Source organism: Dicentrarchus labrax, unplaced genomic scaffold, assembly GCF_905237075.1.
Source record: "Dicentrarchus labrax unplaced genomic scaffold, dlabrax2021, whole genome shotgun sequence".
Lineage (NCBI taxonomy): Eukaryota > Metazoa > Chordata > Actinopteri > Moronidae > Dicentrarchus > Dicentrarchus labrax.
Window position 1 is genome coordinate 12,763,415 of NW_026136713.1, and position 19,591 is coordinate 12,783,005.

Genomic DNA, 19,591 nt, shown 5'->3' on the forward strand with positions numbered 1-19,591 from the left:
TGGCTGCGTAACGTGCAAAAAAGTGTGAAAGTCTCTATCTAGTATTGGGTTTGTCCATTCTAAAAACATGATGGACTCCATGGATGGTGACCCCTTATGTTTGTGGATTAAAAATGTCTCATTCTAACGCAGCAGAAACATAGCGACTCTTATTTTCAGGTGACTATACACTAATGAAAACACACCTATGAATACTGTATTCCCTTTCTGCCATTAGATTCTCCTAAATGTTACACACTGCACCTTTAACGTGTGTGTAATCAAACACGGCCAACTTGGGGTCATGGAAGATTCTAGCATAGCACTGTCATGCACAATGCACAGTGATTTATGTTTCACTGTGGCCTCTGTGCAGATTAATCCAGTCATGGTGTATGGACATGTGATGGAGTTTCAGACTTTCTGAACTTTAATTTATTACACTGAACTGAATCACCCACACTAAATGCTTTAGCCATTCCACCTATGCTTAATAGTATAATCGTATATAGATATAATATAATAAACTAACAGGATTATGCTATTTAGTAAGCTGCAGGAATCAGGCTGCTGCAAATAACTGCATGAAGCGCATGCGCACTCCGACTGAGCCCTGACAACAAGCTATCGGCTGTGAGTCTTTGATGATATGGGCACTGCGCTGGCGTTTAAATCCCTCGGATAACCTACAGTCAAATGAACAACGCCCTGCAAACATTTCATTATCATTACACATATACTATAATCGCCTCTCTGCGTGTCCACTATGCCGGTAAGTCGCTACGTCTGTTAATATTGTTTTTGTTTTGTTTGCAGAAGCGGGGTTCCTCCCTTCCTTACGACCTCACTGATGTGATGCTAACCGGTTAGCATCCTTAGCGTACAATTTCGCCGTTCCTGCGTGATACAAAGCACATAGTTTACCCCTCCCAGCGTTGGGGTTGGTTGTTTTTTTTTTACTACCAGTCACAAGAAATCATTTAACACGAACTGTGAACAACGTGGTGAATCGTGTTTTCCATATTAGCTGTTAGCCGTCTATTAGCTGGCCGTTAGCAACGCCTGCCTGCATAGCAACCCAGCAAACGGCTGAGACGTCACGTTCAGGCGGCTCTCGGTGTTTTTGTCTGAGTCACTTCACAAGCTAGCAACACGCCGACTGCTTGGTGTTGTTTACTACAAACAACCTCGACAGCTAAATGTCCTTATTTCTGTGGTTATGTCAGTAAATATCCCCTTGCATCCTGTGTCATGAATTCAAGTTAATTCAAGCTGTATATTGGTGTGGGGAAACAGAGGTTTACGTTGCCAAATCAGGTGTGAAATATATGTAGCTTTTATACAGATGAGTAAGAAATGCAAACTTGCACACACTGTCCCTCAGGTTGTGTCTCCTCCTAGGATTGTTTTCAATTATGAGTGGTCACATAGCTCGTTGAAATCTGGGATTACAGAGTTTAACGTGTTGAAATAAATGTTCCTTATATTATCAAATGTTTTCTCAGTGACCACATACTCATGTTTTCTTTTGGTTGCTATGATTTGATGATGATGATTCAGTTTGTTGTGTTTTTCTTTTTATTTATTTGTATTTTTCAGAGCAATAAACTTGAGAAGCCTGACAGGCATGAGGCCAATGATAATGTGAAGGTGGTGGTGAGATGTCGTCCCCTGAACCAGAAAGAGAAGATGATGGGCCACAAACTGGCTGTCAATGTGGACGAGATCCGTGGGACCATCACGGTCAACAAACTGGAGACCCCCCATGAGCCTCCAAAGACCTTCACATTTGACACTGTGTTTGGAACAGACAGCAAACAGCTGGATGTCTACAATCTCACAGCCCGCCCCATTGTTGACTCAGTATTAGAGGGATACAATGGTAAAGTTATTGTGACATTACTTATCATTTTTCATTCATAAACCATTGCTCTAAAATCTGCATCATCAGTGTAATGCCAGCATCAATTGTGTGAGATGTTTTGATACATACAGACACTTAAACATATCCTCTTATGAATCAAATCCTTGAATTTCTGTTTTCTTTATTAACTGTAATATAATATAATATAATAATTACTATTATTTGTTTTATCTTTCGTTTTCATTTTCCATACTGGCACAGATGGTGTGAGTTAACGCTCTGTTGTCCATTTCAGGCACCATTTTTGCATATGGGCAAACTGGCACAGGAAAAACATTCACCATGGAGGGTGTGAGAGCGGTGCCAGAACTCAGAGGGATAATCCCAAACTCCTTTGCTCATATTTTTGGTCACATTGCAAAGGCAGAGGGTGACACAAGGTAAGAAAGCAATCAATCAGCAAAATGAGCAAGCAATATTTTGTATACTCAAAAAATGAGATGCTTTTTTTCCCCCTTCCACACACGATTAGTCCAGCTTACGATTCCCACTGTATATCAGTGCCAAATAAAGGGAAAACTTTAGTGTACATCTCTCAATTTACAGCTTGTAAGTCATATTTTTATTATGCCAACTCTTATCGTCTTAAAATAAATGTACAGATTCACATCCAAATTCTACTGTAACAGGTTTGGATGATACTCTCTCCCTGAGATAATCCTGACAACAACAAGGGCAGATTTGACCTATTTCACAAGGTGTAAAACAAGTAAATAAATGTAATCTCTGTCCACAGGGATCATGTGAAAGTAAGTGTATTCTACAACTGTACAGCAATTTAAGCCAACTGAAAGATCATTGATAGACAAAGTGTAGTCTTTTTAAGACTGCTGAATAAATTAGCCTAAATTAGTAGGCCACATATGCTTTACAGACTGCTTAAACACAATAATATATAAACTATATAATAAACTAAATAGTATGGCAGCTTGCAACTCAGGTAAGACCACATCTGAAAAATACCTGCACTTAAGTCTAAAAGGATAAGAATTGAGACCTTGTTTTTTTTCAGAATTTAGTCAGAGGTCACTGATTATTTTGATTAAGAGCCTGATTGAAATTCCTTCAGGCTTTTATTTTCTTAAAGAAAAGAGTTTATTTGCACTAAAACTATCTTTTCAAGTGTCTTACTAATGAATGGAAGGTTGGATGTCGGCCTATAGCTGTTGTGCAGTGCACTACCATCTAGGTTGGGTTTCTTTATTTAGGGTTTCTGGGAAGATGCCTGTTTGAAGAGATGCGTTGATAATTGTCAGGACACAACTATCAAACACCCGCTTAAAAATGTAGGTACAGGATGAATACATGAGGTAGAGGAATCACTTGAGACAGTTTTGCAAAGCTCAGTTAATGTAATACAAGTGAATTTTCCCATGGTTAAATCTTTTTGCACAGGTTTTCTGAGGTCAGCTGTGTTTGTATCAGCAGCAGTGCTGGCTCTTATTGGATTTTGTTATTGAAGAATGATGCAAGTTTTTCAAAATGTGATGCAGAGAACTGCTGATGAGTGGGGAAAGTGTTAATTAGCTGATCAATAGTAGAGAGTTTCTCTGTAATAATCCTGGAAAAGTAATCCTTTTTTGCTAGAGGTATTACTTTTTTTCTTTCTTTCAGATGCTCGATAAATTCTCTTAATTAACATTTATTGACATTATCACTTAACCACAGGGAGATTATCAGTCGACCTCTTTTTAATCTTCAGTGGAGCAACAGTATTTAAAGCAGATGACAAGAAGAAAATGAAGCAACAGTTTTATTCAAACGCATAAATATGAGTCTTTCTGAATTAAAGGGGAACCTTCTGTTGATCGCTTTCTAAGTAAAACGACATTCAAAGATGGTTTCTTTGAAAACGACAAACATGTCAATAATGACTAATATTGGACGAGGTTATGCATTTCTGATTTACTCAAGTAAAGGAGCTTGTTCATATTCAGAAAATGCAAAGTAAGTTGGATAAAGCATTTAAATAATAAATGTATTCATTGAACGTATTATTAAAGGTTAGCCCATCCCTTTTAGAAAAGGAGAAAGTTTATTATTCTGATTAGGTTGCTTATGTGGTGCAGTTTGTTTCTGATTGAGACTTTATTAGTAGAATTATAGACAGCATTTATACAGAGCTCTTGTCAAGCGGCGCAAGTGTTATGAGTGAAACATTTTCTTACATTTACTCTTTTGCTTTTTGCAGTTTTTCTTTTCAGCATTTATCTGATTTTGAATACACATTTGACTTCTACAGGTTTTTGGTCCGTGTTTCGTATCTGGAGATTTACAATGAGGAAGTGCGAGACTTGTTGGGCAAGGACCAGATGCAGAGGCTAGAGGTAAAAAAGATATTTAAATTCAACACTAAAACATGAAGTTCACTTCAGGGATTAGTAACAAATCTATCTTAGAGGATCTGTCATAAAGGGCACTGCAGTAATTTTTTCTAAGGGTAAAATTTGCAGGAGATGGATGTATAGATTGGCTTGTATTAACTGTTTGACATTGACATCAGTTTTCCATGATAAAATTGTATTTTTTTCATCACAGGTGAAAGAAAGACCAGATGTTGGCGTGTATATCAAAGACCTCTCTGGTTACGTCGTGAACAATGCTGATGACATGGACAGGATTATGACACTGGGCCACAAAAACCGTGAGCAAAATAACCAACAGCACTAAAACATACATTTATCTTCTATTAGTCACTGAGATATTTATCTGCGAGTGCGATTTATCATACAACCACATGAATGAGACAATAAAAAGCTCCTTTCTGTCAAGAAATGGAAATATAGACAAACATGAAAAGATCCTTAAACAGTCTCGCAACTACACCCTTCAGTTCTGCTAGCTCCCTCCCTTTCAGCAAAAAAAACAAAAAAAGAGCCCGACCAGCAAAGGACGAGAGGCGTGGCCTCGACATTGACTGGCAGTGTAACAGCGAGCTGTTGAGCAGCTGCTGTTAGGCATTCATGTGTTTCATCACAGTATAGTCATATAATTCAATTTACAGATAATAAAAAAACATGTTTTTGGGTGCATTTAAATAGTAACTAAACCCACCAAACCACTTTTTTCTGCTGAAAACCTGTGTGTGTATATATATATATATATATATATGTGTGTGTGTATACGGGTATTTAGTAATGTTCAGTAAGTATTGTGTAATGTTCAGTTTAGTAATGTGTAATTCAGGTCAGGTCAAATCTTGACACTTGCAGTACTTGAATTCTACATATTATGCTATAATATGCATTGCGACCTCCCCCTACTGGTTGAAACCTGGCTATTGCAATTGGATTTTACTATTGGCTGATCTGGAGGCAGGTGATGTATGTAGTGACAGCTTTCATCACCAACCTAGAAATTCGGTGCCAAGAAAATAACAAAAACTTTGCTCAAATAATAAAGTTAGGAAGTATGTCGTCATACGTACTCATAAGAATCCTGTTGTCTGATCAAATGTTATTTCACTGTGTTTAGGCTCTGTCGGTGCCACAAACATGAATGAACACAGCTCCCGTTCTCACGCAATCTTCACCATCACCATCGAGTGCAGTGAGAAAGGAGTAGATGGAAACCAGCATGTGCGAATGGGAAAACTTCATCTGGTTGATCTTGCAGTATGTAGTCTGTATTCTTTTTAACAGAAATCTCTGTGTAAAAGTAAACCACTTCAGAGAAAATGAGATCATGCAGATGTTACTATATATGGATGTGTGCCTTATCGCCCACAATCCATCTGACCATCACAAATTAATCTGTCACCCTAACCCCTATAGGGTTCGGAGAGACAGGGCAAGACTGGAGCCACAGGTCAGCGTTTAAAGGAAGCGACAAAGATCAATCTCTCTCTCTCCACTCTGGGTAATGTCATCTCTGCCCTGGTGGACGGCAAGAGCACACACGTGCCCTACAGGAACTCCAAACTAACCCGTCTGCTGCAGGATTCACTAGGAGGAAACTCCAAGACCATGATGGTAGAGTGAAAGTTTGAAAACAGTAGTAGAAGCATCTGTGTTCTTCTAAGCGACAGTTGTTTCATTTCAGAGATCAATAAATCTGCAAATTGACATTTTCTAAGTATTTGTAAATTCTAACCTTTTTACTCAACTTTGACGTTACAGTTTTTACTTCACTTTTTAAATGTAAAACTTCTCCCCGCCAGTGTGCAAATATAGGTCCTGCAGACTATAACTATGATGAGACCATCAGTACCCTGCGCTATGCTAACAGGGCTAAAAACATCAAGAACAAAGCCAGGATCAATGAGGACCCTAAGGATGCCCTATTGCGCCAGTTTCAGAAGGAGATTGAGGAGCTAAAAAAGAAACTGGTGGAAGGTAATAAGCAGACAGCAAGAAATAATCATGATGTTTGGATAACAAGTATTGTTTAAAGGCTGACTCATCTCTTTTTTAAATGTTTTTTTGTGCGATTCTAGGTGAAGAGATCTCTGGCTCAGAGGGCAGCGGATCAGAAGAGATGGATGAAGGTGATGATGAAGGAGGGGAGGCAGGAGAAGGCCGCAGGAGAAGAAGAGGTAAGAATCTGTAATGAATGCACACATGGATTTAAGTGTGCATTAATGTCAGATGACTGAAAGTCTGCTGGTGCAATCTTTGTAAGCTGTAAGTTTTTTTTCATGCAGTGGTGTGGTTTTGGTGAACATTTAGATGTATATCTGTGTAATTTGTGTATCACATTGAATCTCTTATCATTATGGTGTTCATTGTAATTTGAGTCAGCATTCAGTTCCTCATAACTATCAAGTTGAAGTTGCTTTGAAGTTACTAGTTTAGTTTGGCCTCTGCTCTTGTTAACAGGCTTCCATAAACAACACTGTTCTCATTTAGGAGTTTCCCTTGTATTTCTCACCTTCTACTCTTCTCTGCTTTTAAGTGTTAAATACAGATGAAAATCATTGTTAACTCATCATGTTATGTGCTGACTCTAATGTTCCAGAGATGCCATGTTCTTTCCAATACTATACTATTAGCTTACTCTGTATTAATAATAGCCAAGTCATTCAACCTCTGTGAGTATGGTGCTGTATGTTCAATTTGCATGTGTGGATCGACAGCTGCCTGATTTGTTAGACTTACATAAACCACCTATATTTTGCTTTAACCTCTGCAAACCTATTGCTCATAGAGCTCTCCATTTCTACTTGTTTCTCACTGAGGGCTTTGGTGGGATTGGTGCTTCCTCTGTTTCTTTTCCAGACAGTGGCAGCAGCAGCAATAGCTCAGAGTTTGCCTGCTCAGTACCATGGCCCACTGAGGACAAACCTCAGAATAGTGAGTTGGAGCAGCACTCTGCTCTACCAACCCACCTGCCCACAAACTTAAGCCCTTTTCATACATAGAACGCGTAAAATGGCTGGTTTTAAATTAAAATATAAGGCAGGGTTTTGGACGTTCACTCCTCTATACAGAAAAATTCCATGTTGTGTCTGTCGCTCATGACCAATCCAGATTTTAATAATATATATATTGCACAGCTTGTCTGTGATTAATAAGCATATTTTGCAGAGGATCAGTTTATTTATCTCCATTTCTTGATTACTGAACACAGGCAGTGCTTTGGGAGGCTAAAGTGGGGGTACTTAAGCATCCGCAATAGTTGTCAAAACACCCTGTAGCTCCCCTTGAGGAATGTTCCCTGAGATTTTTATCATAAATTAAATATGACAGAGAATTCTGCAGGCTACTTTATGCCGTCAGTCATCAGCCAGACTGCTTTAGTTCAAAAATGAATAACATTTCAAAGTATTTCCTGATATGCTTGCATGCCGTTTGTAAATATTTTGTAAACATTTGGCATGAATGTACATTGAAAATTGAGTCACTTGATTGATGTGTGGGGGGTTTTTTTTGGTCGCGCTGTGTGTGTAGGTGTGTTTTTTTTTTTTTTTTTAAGGGGGGATTTCCTGATGACTTGATGTCGCATCTACAGCCTGAGTCGTATTTCCTTTCTAAAGTGGTCGGCTCATTAATTTTTGTAACCCTTATGGTAGAGTATGTGAAGTAAGCGGCTCAGCTGTCTGAAGAAGGGTGCACCTTGTTCATATTATAATACAGCAGGCCTGCATAAACATTTGAATTTAACATAAACAAGGAAAATGTACCTCTGTTGAAATAATCTATCTGCAGAAAAACAAAAAGTCAAACAGACAAAGATTTAAGTGGTATTCGGTGAAAAGATCTTGGACATATTGGAGAAGTGATTCGTTTTTGGGACATACTCGGATCTAAGTGTAAAATCTGGAATTGCTTACTAATTTTTAATTTTATGCTTTGATCAGACAGCAGAGAGATGACAAGAAATGAGGGAAGAAAGAGAGAGAGAGAGAGGCTGTGGCTGTGGCCGCAACAAAGTCAGTCGGATGTGAACAGCGGCGGTTCATGACTGGCACCTTAACCATTAGACCAAGTTCCTCTGGAAAGATGTCTTAGCATCTTTTCCAGTGATTACATGTTTCCCATAATTGTCCGTCACAAAGTGTTATAATACTGATCTAGATCCAAATGCAGATACAAATTGCTGGATATTTTCCATTATTAAACTTAAAACATTTTTAAATGAACAACTTTAGAGGCATGTGCAGCCTAAGTTTAATGAGGCATGTGATCTCTTTCTAGTTTGCATTGCATTATTAATTCAGAAACTGACAATGTTTTTTTTTTAAGAACCAACCAACCTTCTCTGGTGATGTTGTTAATTTAATTGACTCTTGAGCTGTTTAAGGTCCTGAGTAGGCAAATGCCCAGAGGGAATTTTAATCGAGCATTTATGAATTGCATTGCATGTGTGAAAGGGGCTTAATACTTTCACTTTGTCTCTACTATTCCTGTTGGCTCACAGCCCAGATCCCCCCACTGTTACCGACCACACTCCTCAATTTTTATGTCACAAATATTGTTAAGATATTCGTGCAAATGACTGCAAAGGTGTGCAAGCGTTGACAAAAAAGTGAATTCAAATGGGACTGTTGAAGTGATCAGTTCAAAGGACTGATCTTATCTTTTTTTCACGCATGACCTAAAGGACCACACTTTTAATATCCGAGACTGTTGCTGGATGACGATTTCAGTTTTTGCTTACACCTCTTCCAGGCTGTATTGTGTCATCTCTAACTCCTGTCCTTCAAAGACGTAATTCACCCACATCGTGTTTCATTATTTGTAGTGATTTCTTTTGTTTTTTTGCCTCATGTCCAATCACTGTCACTCCCCCTAAAACGTTTTGTTATTATGACTGAACCCTCTTTTTCTGTTTGATTTCCCACTCCTTGTCCTATACGTGGTGTTTCACCCTATAGAGTCATAAGACTTTCAAGATCACTCCATAATGTGTTGCTCTTTGTCTCTCTCTCTCTCTTTCTCTTTCTCTCTCCTCTTCCGGGGCGCAAATGCTGCCTGTCTGGCTTGCTATGCACCTCTTAATTCAAGAAGAAAGAGGTTGGTGTAAGAATATACGTAGTCCTACTGTCATGTAGCAGTGGTGTCTCTACTTGCTAAAATTTTCCAGATGCTGCCGTGTCACTAACTCTAACACTAACTGACTTATCCGATAATGTATTGTATAATCGCTGTTAACCTTTTCTGTCCCTCCATATATGACTGCCACCCATGAGTCTCATGTTTCTCGTCTTCACAGCCACCATGTCATTAAGATAATCTTGCACTTTATATAGTTGAGCTTATTTTCACTTTTTGCTTAAACTAACGATAATTATTTAATACTGTGCATTAACAAGTCAGAACATTGTGTTGCTGGATCTCGCTGGCACTCACTGTTAGGACTGAGGTTCGTTCAAAAACACTTATGAATTTGACTTATGTAGAACAGACGTATGAACATATTAAATAATACCAATGCTGATAATCTGCATTGGTATCATTTAATGAATTTATCTGCATTTAAAGTATTCTAACCTCTACACTTACGAGTACTTGGTATGGGAAGATGCACCTAAAGCTACCTATGAATTAAAGACACTATGGTTCCCTCTGTCTCTCTTAAGGGAGGAAGAAGGTTTCCCCAGACAAGATGGTGGAGATGCAGGCAAAGATTGAAGAGGAAAGAAAGGCACTGGAGGCCAAGCTAGACATGGAGGAGGAGGAGAGGAACAAGGCAAGAGCAGAGCTGGAGAAGAGGGAGAAGGATCTCCTTAAAGCCCAGTGAGTTCATGAAAGAAAAAAAAATATTTGTACTGAACTTTTTAAATGTGATTCGTTATGATACAAATTAAATAATCTGGAATGTCTTCTTAATTTTAAGATGATGTGGTAATACCTCTACCTCTAATTTCTCAGGCAGGAGCATCACCTTCTGCTGGAAAAATTGTCAGCCTTAGAAAAGAAGGTGATTGTGGGCGGGGTAGACCTCCTGGCTAAGGCTGAGGAGCAGGAGAAGCTTTTGCAGGAGTCCAACAATGAACTGGAAGAACGTCGCAGGAGAGCGGAGCAGCTGCGGAGGGAGCTAGAGGAGAAAGAGGTGAGGATGGATCACAGTTAGCGTAGTTGATTCCACAAAATACAATTTTTTCCAAAAACCAATCAGTCTACCAAATACTTCATCAAGTAGATCAGCTGGTAGACCAAGTTAGGTAACCAGATAATATCATCTAATGATCATCCTGGAGTAAAATGCTTACTGTTGTATTTGTTTGTTTGCTGAGTCGAGATCTAAGCTATGATCTAACTATCAAAAAATAAGTTGATGCATTTGTACAATTCCAATTTCATCTGCCACACAAGCAAAATGAACCCCGGACATGCCTTACCGTGGGTGGGGAAATACAACATCTGTTACTACAGTCTACACAAGGTGGTAATTGCCGTATCAGCTGGATTTACTCTTAAATGGCTGCGTCTTTGTGGTCGGAAAATATGGTTAGAAGCTCAAAGTCATACTCTTGCTTTCTTTGTATTCATGTGAAAAAATACTGAGTTCCAAGAACAGCCAAGGAGACCTGTGTCATTTTAGTTTAAGATATTTTGGACGTAAAATATTTATTTCAGAATCTTTTGCCATATTGTCTACTGTCTACTAATGCTCTTTTATATATATGCATAACTGTACATTTTAGTCTATGTCTATGCTGTTAGTCTGTGTTTGTACATTGAGAGCAACGTGAAACCGGACTCATATTCCTTGTATGTGCACACATACCTGGCCAATAATAGTGATTCTGATTCTGATGATGCAAATATCAGGGTTAAAACAATTTTAAGGCATAATTTTGACTTGGGCCTTTAATCTGTCTAGTTTCTTCACAGTCATGACCAAAGACTGCAGCTTGCTTGTAGGCTGAGTTTGCTTCTGCTTAATCACTCATCCTCTTCCTCTTAAAACAGCAAGAACGTCTGGACATAGAAGAGAAATACACTAGTCTCCAGGAGGAGGCTCAAGGAAAGACCAAGAAGCTGAAGAAAGTATGGACCATGCTGATGGCTGCCAAATCAGAAGTAAGCATAACCTGAAATTGTTTTTCTCCTTAGCCTCTTATGAGAGACTATTTATAAAATACTTTTTTAATCAATGCTTAAACTTCTAAGTTCTGAAACTCAATTTGATTAATCAGGGGAGCCAAATAAATTCATCCACTGTGGTTGTTGTGTTTTGTCTGTTAGATGGCAGATCTGCAGCAAGAGCATCACAGAGAGATCGAGGGTCTCCTGGAGAACATTCGTCAGCTGAGTCGAGAGCTGCGCCTCCAGATGCTCATCATAGACAACTTTATTCCCCAGGAATACCAGGTGTGTATTTGTACTCATATTAGTAGCTCCACCACTCCACCGAGGGCACAGAGCGTCACAGAGAATATTCTTGAGTTAACAACATTTTTAGATTTTGCACTTTTAAAATGTAAATAATAAAACACGTGTAAGAATAGCAGTAGCTGTCTCTACCTGCTGGCAGTGCGGCTTGGTGCTTGTGATTCTGCTTTGCATTAGTGACAGTGTCTGTCCTTGTTTCTAGTATTTATATTTTCTCATGTTTTTCTGTATAGGAGATGATAGAGAATTACGTGCACTGGAATGAAGACATTGGAGAATGGCAGCTGGTGAGCTCACTTTGCATAACTCATGCACAGACTGCGATTTGATTGACATGAATTTAAAAATGCATACTCTCAGTTGAGGAATACTTACCATAAATCTTTTTCCTTCATCATATGTCTTTCAGAAATGTGTGGCATACACTGGCAACAATATGAGAAAACAGACCCCTGCTCCAGACAAAAAAGAAAAGGATGTGAGTTCTTGTTTTTGTGTAATGATGGGATGTTCCTGAGCTTTTTCTCTTTTCCCTCCTTGATAATGTATTGTTGGCCTCACCTTTCTTCTGTCCCTGCCTCCTGTAGCCATTTGAGGTGGATCTGTCCCATGTGTATCTGGCCTACACAGAGGAGAGCATGCGGCAGTCACTGATGAAACTAGAGAGACCCAGAACCTCTAAAAGCGGCAAGAGTGGCCGGCCAAAGACTGGACGAAGGTAATCTACTTTCTCCACATCCCTTAGAGCATTACTGATATACCAGTCCACTTTGTAGTTTCTTACAGCTTGTTTCTTCCATCAGTCTTTACATTTTCATCATTTCAACAATGTCTTATGTGGATGTGATTTAATGCAGCTGTCTCCCCTGGGCTACATGCAATTCAGGGTCGGTCCTGAAACTGAAACAGTAACAGTTAAGCTGAGTAGCTAATAACTAACTAAACATGACTCAACTCAGTGCTGATCAGGGATTGGATAAATGCAACAACAGCACTTTTAAAGGCTTCTGTTTGACATGTGTATGTTGAAATTGTGAGCTTTTTTTTTTTTTTTTTGCTGTTGCTAATCATGTGACAGGGAGAGAGATGTCTGATTGCAGCGTAATTTTAATGTGTCTTCAGCTGCTAATATCACAGGGGATCTCTTCACTCTGCACTTCCACAGATCATTCACTCATGTAGTTACACTTTGAATGATTGTGTATGCATCTTGGAGAGAGTGATGCATTTACACTTTTTTGTCATCTAGGTCAAGTGTGTCTCAGCCACCCCCAATGTGGTTTGAACATATTCAAGTTCATGTCTAATGTTTGTTGGTTGCATTTTCACTATTTTTATATCAGATCTTTATCTGATTTGCAGACACAGGACGTGAATAAGTGTCTTGAAAGCAAAAACCTGATTCTGGGGTAGTTTGTTCACACAGTTAGCTGAATAATCTGCAACCTTTAGCCCCTCACAATTTCAACTCGTAATTTCACAGTTTTTCATCTGAATTTCAGTGAGACTACATTTAGTTATTTGTTGTGAAAGTTTGGCCACACTGTACAATTGCATCTATTTATAGCTTGTAGATATGAAGCGTTAGCATGATGGTATTTGCCATTATCATGATACACCGTAATTCTGAGAAATGTGAACGCCATAAGCTGCCTGAAGTTGTTGATAACGTTTATCGTGTATTCATCTCCACACAGGAAAAGATCTGCAAAGCCAGACGCTGTGATCGAATCCCTCCTGCAGTGAACACAGCCTAGAGAAGAGTTTGGTCTCACTGTAGCTTTTATGTTACTTTAGGAAAAGAAGTCATTAGTGCAGTCTGAAAAATTTATTGTTGAATATTATTTAAAAGACGATCTGAATACACTGTATAGTTGGTTAAATGTGAAGGAGGTGTGCCTATTATAGGATCAAGACCTCTTATGTTACTTGTATTATAATCTAAGACTTCTTTGAAGATGTCCAACATTTTAATGGAACACATTTCTGCAGCGGCAGCCTCTGTGAAATAAGTTATTTTATCCAAGCACCTCTAGCATTAAGGAGAAATTTACCATGCACATATTTCACTTGCAACATCATTGGTTATGATATGACCAACTCTCTGAAGGAAGTCATAGAACTGACAGGATGTTGAACATATAATTGAAGACATGAACTGGAAACTGCATTCATGTTCATATTTTGTGAAATTTGTTAAGTGTATTTAACACACAAACTGTTTGGCAGTGAACCGCACACTGATTCTGTATTATGGATTTCCTGCTATTTGAGAAAGTGGTTCATATTAAATAAGTCGTGCTGATATGAATGCATTATAATCTAATATAATTAACGGTGCAATTTCACTCAAATTAAAGCAAATTATTCTACTCTGAGTATAAGTTGTAGCCTCAATGTTTCTTCCCATTGAATACAAGAAATCATTAACATGGAGAAAAACTAAAACGCTAATGTGGAGGGAACAAGGAGAGGAGAGTGTGTAGTATCAAATATGTAACTGAAAAGTGTGTTTTATACTTCTTTTAGATCAGACACGTAGGGGCATGCATGCCAGCCAGCTCTTATGTTGGTGCCATTTGCTAATCTAAGCATTAATCATTTACAAATGTCAGAACACTTTGTGTTATATTGAAATACCCTATACATACTGTATGCCTTAGTATAATGCACTAGTATGAGGTTTTTGTGGACATGATTTCATTTTATGATGTTCTGTAGATGGAGGAAAACTGGCTTTTATTTTGTATCATAATGTATGTCAAATGTTTACATCCACCAAACCCCTGGATATTTTATTCATTAAATTATTTTACACGTTATATCTCACATTCTTGCCGCTCTTTCCTGTTTCATGAGTAAATCAGTGATACTCCTCATTTTTTGTTGGATCTTTGAAAATTTTTTATAATGGAACGTAAAAGCCGCAAACCTAAATAATGTTGGTGTTTAAAAAAAAGTACCCTTGCGTTCAAAAAGTGTTGTTCTTCAGTGTGAAACAGCTGTTACTGACTGCACAGACACCTGAATCATTATAAACTGGTGTGGAAAATAAGAGACTGTCATGAAAAACCACTGTCACATAATTTATTGGTGTTTGAATACAAATAAAATGCAAAAATAACATTTGTAAGAAAATAAATAGAGCATTTTACAATAAATAGAATAATTTTTTTTAAAGTAAAGTCACATAACAAAGGCCCGCCAGTCAGATTCAAACCCTGGGCTACTGCAGCAAGGACTCAGCCTCGGTACGTGGGTTGCCAGCTCTACCCACTGAGCCAACTGGGCACACGATAAATAGAATAATTTACTTAAATAACACGTGATCACTCGTAATAATTTGTGGGGTGATTGCTCAGTTTTTCCCAGGACACTTGACAATACATGTCTTGATGTCCTCAAGAACTCTGTGCACAGTACATTTGGGGTGCTCCTTCAGGTGACAGTCTGTCTCATTGAGCTTCTGAAACAAAATTATTTTGACAATTTTAATTTTAATTGCACGAAGATCTATTGAATCTACTGAATACAGAACACGTGTGACATTAAAGATCATATTCATTAGAACTGATGCCATTTCAAATTTTGTTTATAAATGTTAGTTTGTTTTCAGACTAAAAAGCATATTGAACATTGAAATCCTCTTTACCTTGTTGTACTGATGCAAGTGATGGGTGAGTCTTTTTAATTTGTGGTTTTTGCTTTGGTTCAGAGCCTTCTCAGCGAGACAGGAGAACTCTTTCTGTAACAACAAAGGAACAATTAATAACAGTTAGGACTGAGTTAGTCTAGAGGAAACCAGCAAAACTTCCACAGTGTGGACATTACACGAAACACCACTGAATACAATAATCACAATAATTATAAAATCTTTCAAACGTACCACACATGTTTTTAATCCAGTTATCCATGGAATCATTTCGCTGTTTTCCTTCAATGACAAGATAAGAACGTCAGTATAATCAAACAAACAAACAAACAAACAAACAAACAAACCAACCACATATGGTTTTGTAGTTCTCTTACCTCTTCTGTCATATTGTGTAACATCAGATTTGCGTCTTCATGAATTAGGTGTCTGAGATTGTTAGCACTGGCGTTAGTACATCCATCATGACTTCGTTTCTGCCTAACTCTTTTGCTTTGATGTTGTGAGAGTGATGCTGCATAAACCACCACAATCATCATCATCACTGAGAAACTCTGAATACTGAAGTTTTTCATGTTGTTGAAAGAGACCGTGAGCCAGCACTGTCAGGTTGAGCATAAAAAGCTGAATACTCTACACACTCTTACTACCGTTGCTTATATTGTCATGTCTTTGACCACGAAATACCGACGTCAGAGGAGGAAGACACCAAATAAGGAGTAGGTGATGATGGGTATCTTTTGCTATCAGTTCTTCCACTAGGTGTGTAAATTGTAAGGTTATCTGTTACTTAAGAATTACCTCACCCTTATCAGCAAAGTTTTTTCAAGCAATCACCTTAATTTGACATTTAATGTGTAAAAAAACTTCTTTACTTGACTTCTTGCAGCAGAAAAGCAACTTGATGACCCGGTTCCATTAAAGTGTGTGACAGTGAGCCAGCGTGCAGCCATAATTAATGTAAATATATTATTAGTAACACCTGTGCTTTTTCTGTCATGACAAGTCAAAATGACTGCTCTGAGTAGGCACATGGGAAATATTTTGAGTCAGGTTTAAGCTTTATCCCACACATCAGAAAGAGGAAAATGTGACTGACTGAAAAACTGAAAAAAAGTCCTACTGAGCTTCATTTTCATTTTAAGACCCCACATCAGCTGATGTAAGTTCGCTCATCATTCTTCAAATACAGAAGACTTCTGTTGCTATTGATACTGGAAACAGTAGTTTAACTTAAATATTACTCAAAATAACAAAAATAAAAGAATTTGGTTGACTGTCAGACCAGCTGGTCATAGGAGGAGTCAGTAACTAAGTTTTAATATTAACAAGCAGAAGAGAGTAACTGTTTTATCCGATGGAGGTTTAAGCTTGTATCTTTGCATGCTCTGCAACACGTTGCATCTCCACATTTTACATCTACTATCTAACTAACTGGTAACCTTTGAAGAAGAGCTCCATCTTCAGGTAAAATGTATAACCTATAGGGGTCATAATACTCACACCAGTTTATTTTATGAGGCGCAGGATGGGCAGAGATGCTACAGATGATCATGTTCTTTTAATTATGTGTAATTAGAAAGTTGTAATGTTAAAATTTGGGAGAGATTTCTTTCATAAAAAGCACATTTGTTTATGAAATACAACCAGTGGTTCCAACATTTTTGGCTCACAAAAACAGCAGTTTGGTTGGAGACCATTTCTGTGACTTGTTAGTTCCTTTTCCCCATTAATCGTCTTTCAAAATGCCAAATATACTGTATCATGTGACCCTTTGGAGGAGGCCCAACCCCGGAACTGGGATTCACTGGACCCCCACTAACCATCTGCAAAAGAACTAACCCTCAACCAGCTAACCGTAAATGCATACTCACTGATGCATCTATATATACATTTTTCTGTGTTGAAAACTTATTGTAAATGGTTGAAAACCAGAGTTGTTCTTAGCCCTTCACTCGTAATCGCACAATTCCCCGGGTGGAGTCTGTTGACCAATCAGAGGATGTGTGGGTTTGGTGTGTGACACATTTCGCAGTGGAATAACATATAATACCCATTTACCATGACCAACATCTGCTTCATTAACCCCAGAGTGTCATCATGAAAAAAAGTTTCATAATCTTTCAAAAAATTTCATCAGATCAAAATGTTACTAAAATATATACTTACACTTTTTTTTTTATGTAATCTGGTCTGATTAAATTATATTAATAGATTATATTATATATTACTACTATATCATCAGTTACTACCCAACACTTTTATATATATATTATATTAATATATTATAATATTATATTATATATTACTACTATATCATCAGTTACTACCCAACACTGATATAATATATATAATATATCCAATCCAACTTTATTTGTTAAGCACTTTAAAAACAACCAAAGTTGACCAAAGTGCTGTACAGGAGAATAAATAAGACATCATAAATGTAAACAGTGATGGTGATGATGAAGACCACTGTGAGGAATATAATAAAATACAATATAATATATTAATATATTATAATCTTATATTATATATTACTACTATGATAGTTACTACCCAACACGGATATATATATATTTATTTATTTATACATTTTCAGCATTATGAGTAGCCTACTTTTACTTTTAATGTTGTCAGGATTTTGAATGCAGGACTTTTACTTATAACTCAGAATCTATCTATCTATCTATCTATCTATCTATCTATCTATCTATCTATCTATCTATCTATCTATATTTATATCTATCTATCTATATTTATATCTATCTATCTATCTATCTATCTATCTATCTATCTATCTATATTTATATCTTTCTTTCTTTCTATCTATCTATATTTATATCAATCTATCTATATTTATATCTATCTATCTTTCTTTCTTTCTTTCTTTCTATCTATCTATCTTTCTTTCTTTCTTTCTATCTATATTTATATCTATCTATCTATCTATCTATCTATCTATCTATCTATCTATCTATCTGTCTATCTTTCCTTCTTTCTTTCTATCTATCTATATTTATATCTATCTATCTATATTTATATCTATCTATCTACATCATGTTGACAACCGGAGCACGGATGTAGAAACAAAACATCGCGCCCCTCACTGTATCAGCAAATGAATGAAATGGAAATAGAGCCAGCAGCGTTTCACTTCCCCCCAGAAAGAGGTTCCTCTCTTCGGCTAAACGAATCAATAAACTCCGGTGAGCCTCGTAGCGCCTGGACCAGTCAGCGCGGGAGAGCGCTCAGCCAATAGGAAGGCTCGCTGGATTTAGGCTAGATGCGCCATTTTACTGCGTCCACAGCAAGATGGTCCCATTGCTTTGTCTCCCCTGACCGGAGTTGTTTCGGTATTCTGTGGCTTATTCTCGCCCTCGTACCATCGAAAATCTGCTATTTGGACTGAGCCGGGCCACCCGTACCGCAAACGAACCGTGTCTCTGTCTGTCGAGAAATGACGACGGCGAAAAGCAGGTACGAAACTCCCCGTGTAGCCTGTTTTGTTTAGACGAGTCTGTTCTGCGTTGATTAACTGTGCTACCGTTTTCAGGCTAGCGGCGAGCGAGCGCCATGAGTGCCTGTCGCTAGTTAGCATGCTAGGCTAGGCTAGCGTTGTTAGCCGTTAGCTGCGCAGCCGGCAACATTTAAGTTCGCACACACGCAGATTCGGATGCGCACCGGCGTGTTCCGGGATGTTTATCAAAGTCACGGATGTTCAAGAAACGCCGTTGCCTAGTAAATATGCGGCGGGTCTGTTTTGTGTTGTAGCTGGACGGTAAACGGTGCAGTGCTACTCTGGATGCTACAAGGCAGTGTCAGGCTGCAGCTAGCGCTCCGGTTCTCGCCCCGGTAGCGTCAGAAAGGGAAGGAAGGCCCACGGATGCATTTTTTCGGTGCATGCCCATGCATTGGACCTTGCATGCGCCGCCGAGATTGCAATGTTGCCAGGGCAACGTGGGGGCAGTGGAAAAAAAAAAAAAAGAGAGAGAGAGAGGAGTCTTTACACAAGCTAGTGGGTTAGCAAGCCTGAACTTGGCACCCCCCCCTCCTCCTCCTCCTCCCTCAGATAGTCAGGAGTTTCCTGTGTTGTCAAAACATAGAAAGCGGCTGCGTTGGGGAGAAAGAAGCGGCACATTATGCAGGCTGCTTGTTGGGCGAGTGGGATCTTTTATTTTTTTTCTCTTTCTCTTTCTTCGACTGACACACGGGGGTTTTGGACACATTTGTAAAGGCCTGCTTGCTGCTGGAAGG

The 19,591-nt window shown here is 38.4% G+C and overlaps 3 protein-coding genes across 10 annotated transcripts in view; 2 read left to right on the forward strand and 1 right to left on the reverse strand.

Annotated features, from left to right (window-relative positions):
- The first annotated feature begins 580 nt into the window (after positions 1-580).
- On the forward strand, positions 581-14,504 carry kif3a (kinesin family member 3A). Of its 2 annotated transcripts, XM_051420418.1 has the most exons (19): positions 581-751; positions 1,579-1,861; positions 2,139-2,283; positions 4,146-4,230; positions 4,442-4,547; positions 5,378-5,517; positions 5,677-5,874; positions 6,063-6,237; positions 6,339-6,437; positions 7,120-7,194; positions 9,349-9,357; positions 9,924-10,080; positions 10,216-10,396; positions 11,260-11,370; positions 11,536-11,661; positions 11,916-11,969; positions 12,092-12,160; positions 12,270-12,400; positions 13,380-14,504. In XM_051420418.1, exons 1-19 carry the CDS (start codon positions 746-748, stop codon positions 13,426-13,428), a joined length of 2,199 nt encoding a protein of 732 aa, XP_051276378.1. In that variant the 5' UTR covers positions 581-745; the 3' UTR covers positions 13,429-14,504. The 2 variants fall into 2 exon arrangements, with proteins under 2 accessions (XP_051276378.1, XP_051276377.1); XM_051420417.1 differs by lacking the exons at positions 7,120-7,194; positions 9,349-9,357.
- Positions 14,505-14,755: 251 nt separating this feature from the next.
- LOC127374814 (uncharacterized) lies at positions 14,756-15,982 on the reverse strand. Of its 2 annotated transcripts, none has more exons than XM_051420420.1 (4): positions 15,712-15,982; positions 15,569-15,616; positions 15,335-15,427; positions 14,756-15,145 (listed from the first exon to the last, which is right to left on the reverse strand). In XM_051420420.1, exons 1-4 carry the CDS (start codon positions 15,907-15,909, stop codon positions 15,041-15,043), a joined length of 444 nt encoding a protein of 147 aa, XP_051276380.1. In that variant the 5' UTR covers positions 15,910-15,982; the 3' UTR covers positions 14,756-15,040. The 2 variants fall into 2 exon arrangements, with proteins under 2 accessions (XP_051276380.1, XP_051276379.1); XM_051420419.1 differs by having other exon boundaries at positions 14,756-15,148; positions 15,712-15,979.
- A 2,629-nt stretch (positions 15,983-18,611) lies between these two features.
- atrx (ATRX chromatin remodeler) overlaps positions 18,612-19,591 on the forward strand; it is a 29,683-nt gene continuing 28,703 nt past the window's right edge. For all 6 annotated transcript variants that reach the window (XM_051419142.1, XM_051419145.1, XM_051419147.1 and 3 more), the window contains exon 1: positions 18,612-18,814. The gene's annotated coding sequence lies outside the window, so the exon portion shown is untranslated. The remainder of the gene's footprint in view (positions 18,815-19,591) is intronic.

Excerpts from the sequence above, each read along its gene's own strand:
- kif3a (XM_051420418.1), top strand. Across the intron at positions 1,862-2,138 it reads AGTATTAGAGGGATACAATG|GCACCATTTTTGCATATGGG; the intron begins GTAAAGTTATTG and ends TGTCCATTTCAG. Across the intron at positions 11,970-12,091 it reads ACATTGGAGAATGGCAGCTG|AAATGTGTGGCATACACTGG; the intron begins GTGAGCTCACTT and ends TATGTCTTTCAG.
- LOC127374814 (XM_051420419.1), bottom strand. The coding sequence starts at position 15,909 with ATGAAAAACTTCAGTATTCAGAGTTTCTCAGTGATGATGATGATTGTG. Across the intron at positions 15,617-15,711 it reads TACACAATATGACAGAAGAG|GAAAACAGCGAAATGATTCC; the intron begins GTAAGAGAACTA and ends TTGTCATTGAAG. Across the intron at positions 15,149-15,334 it reads ACTTGCATCAGTACAACAAG|AAGCTCAATGAGACAGACTG; the intron begins GTAAAGAGGATT and ends ATTTTGTTTCAG.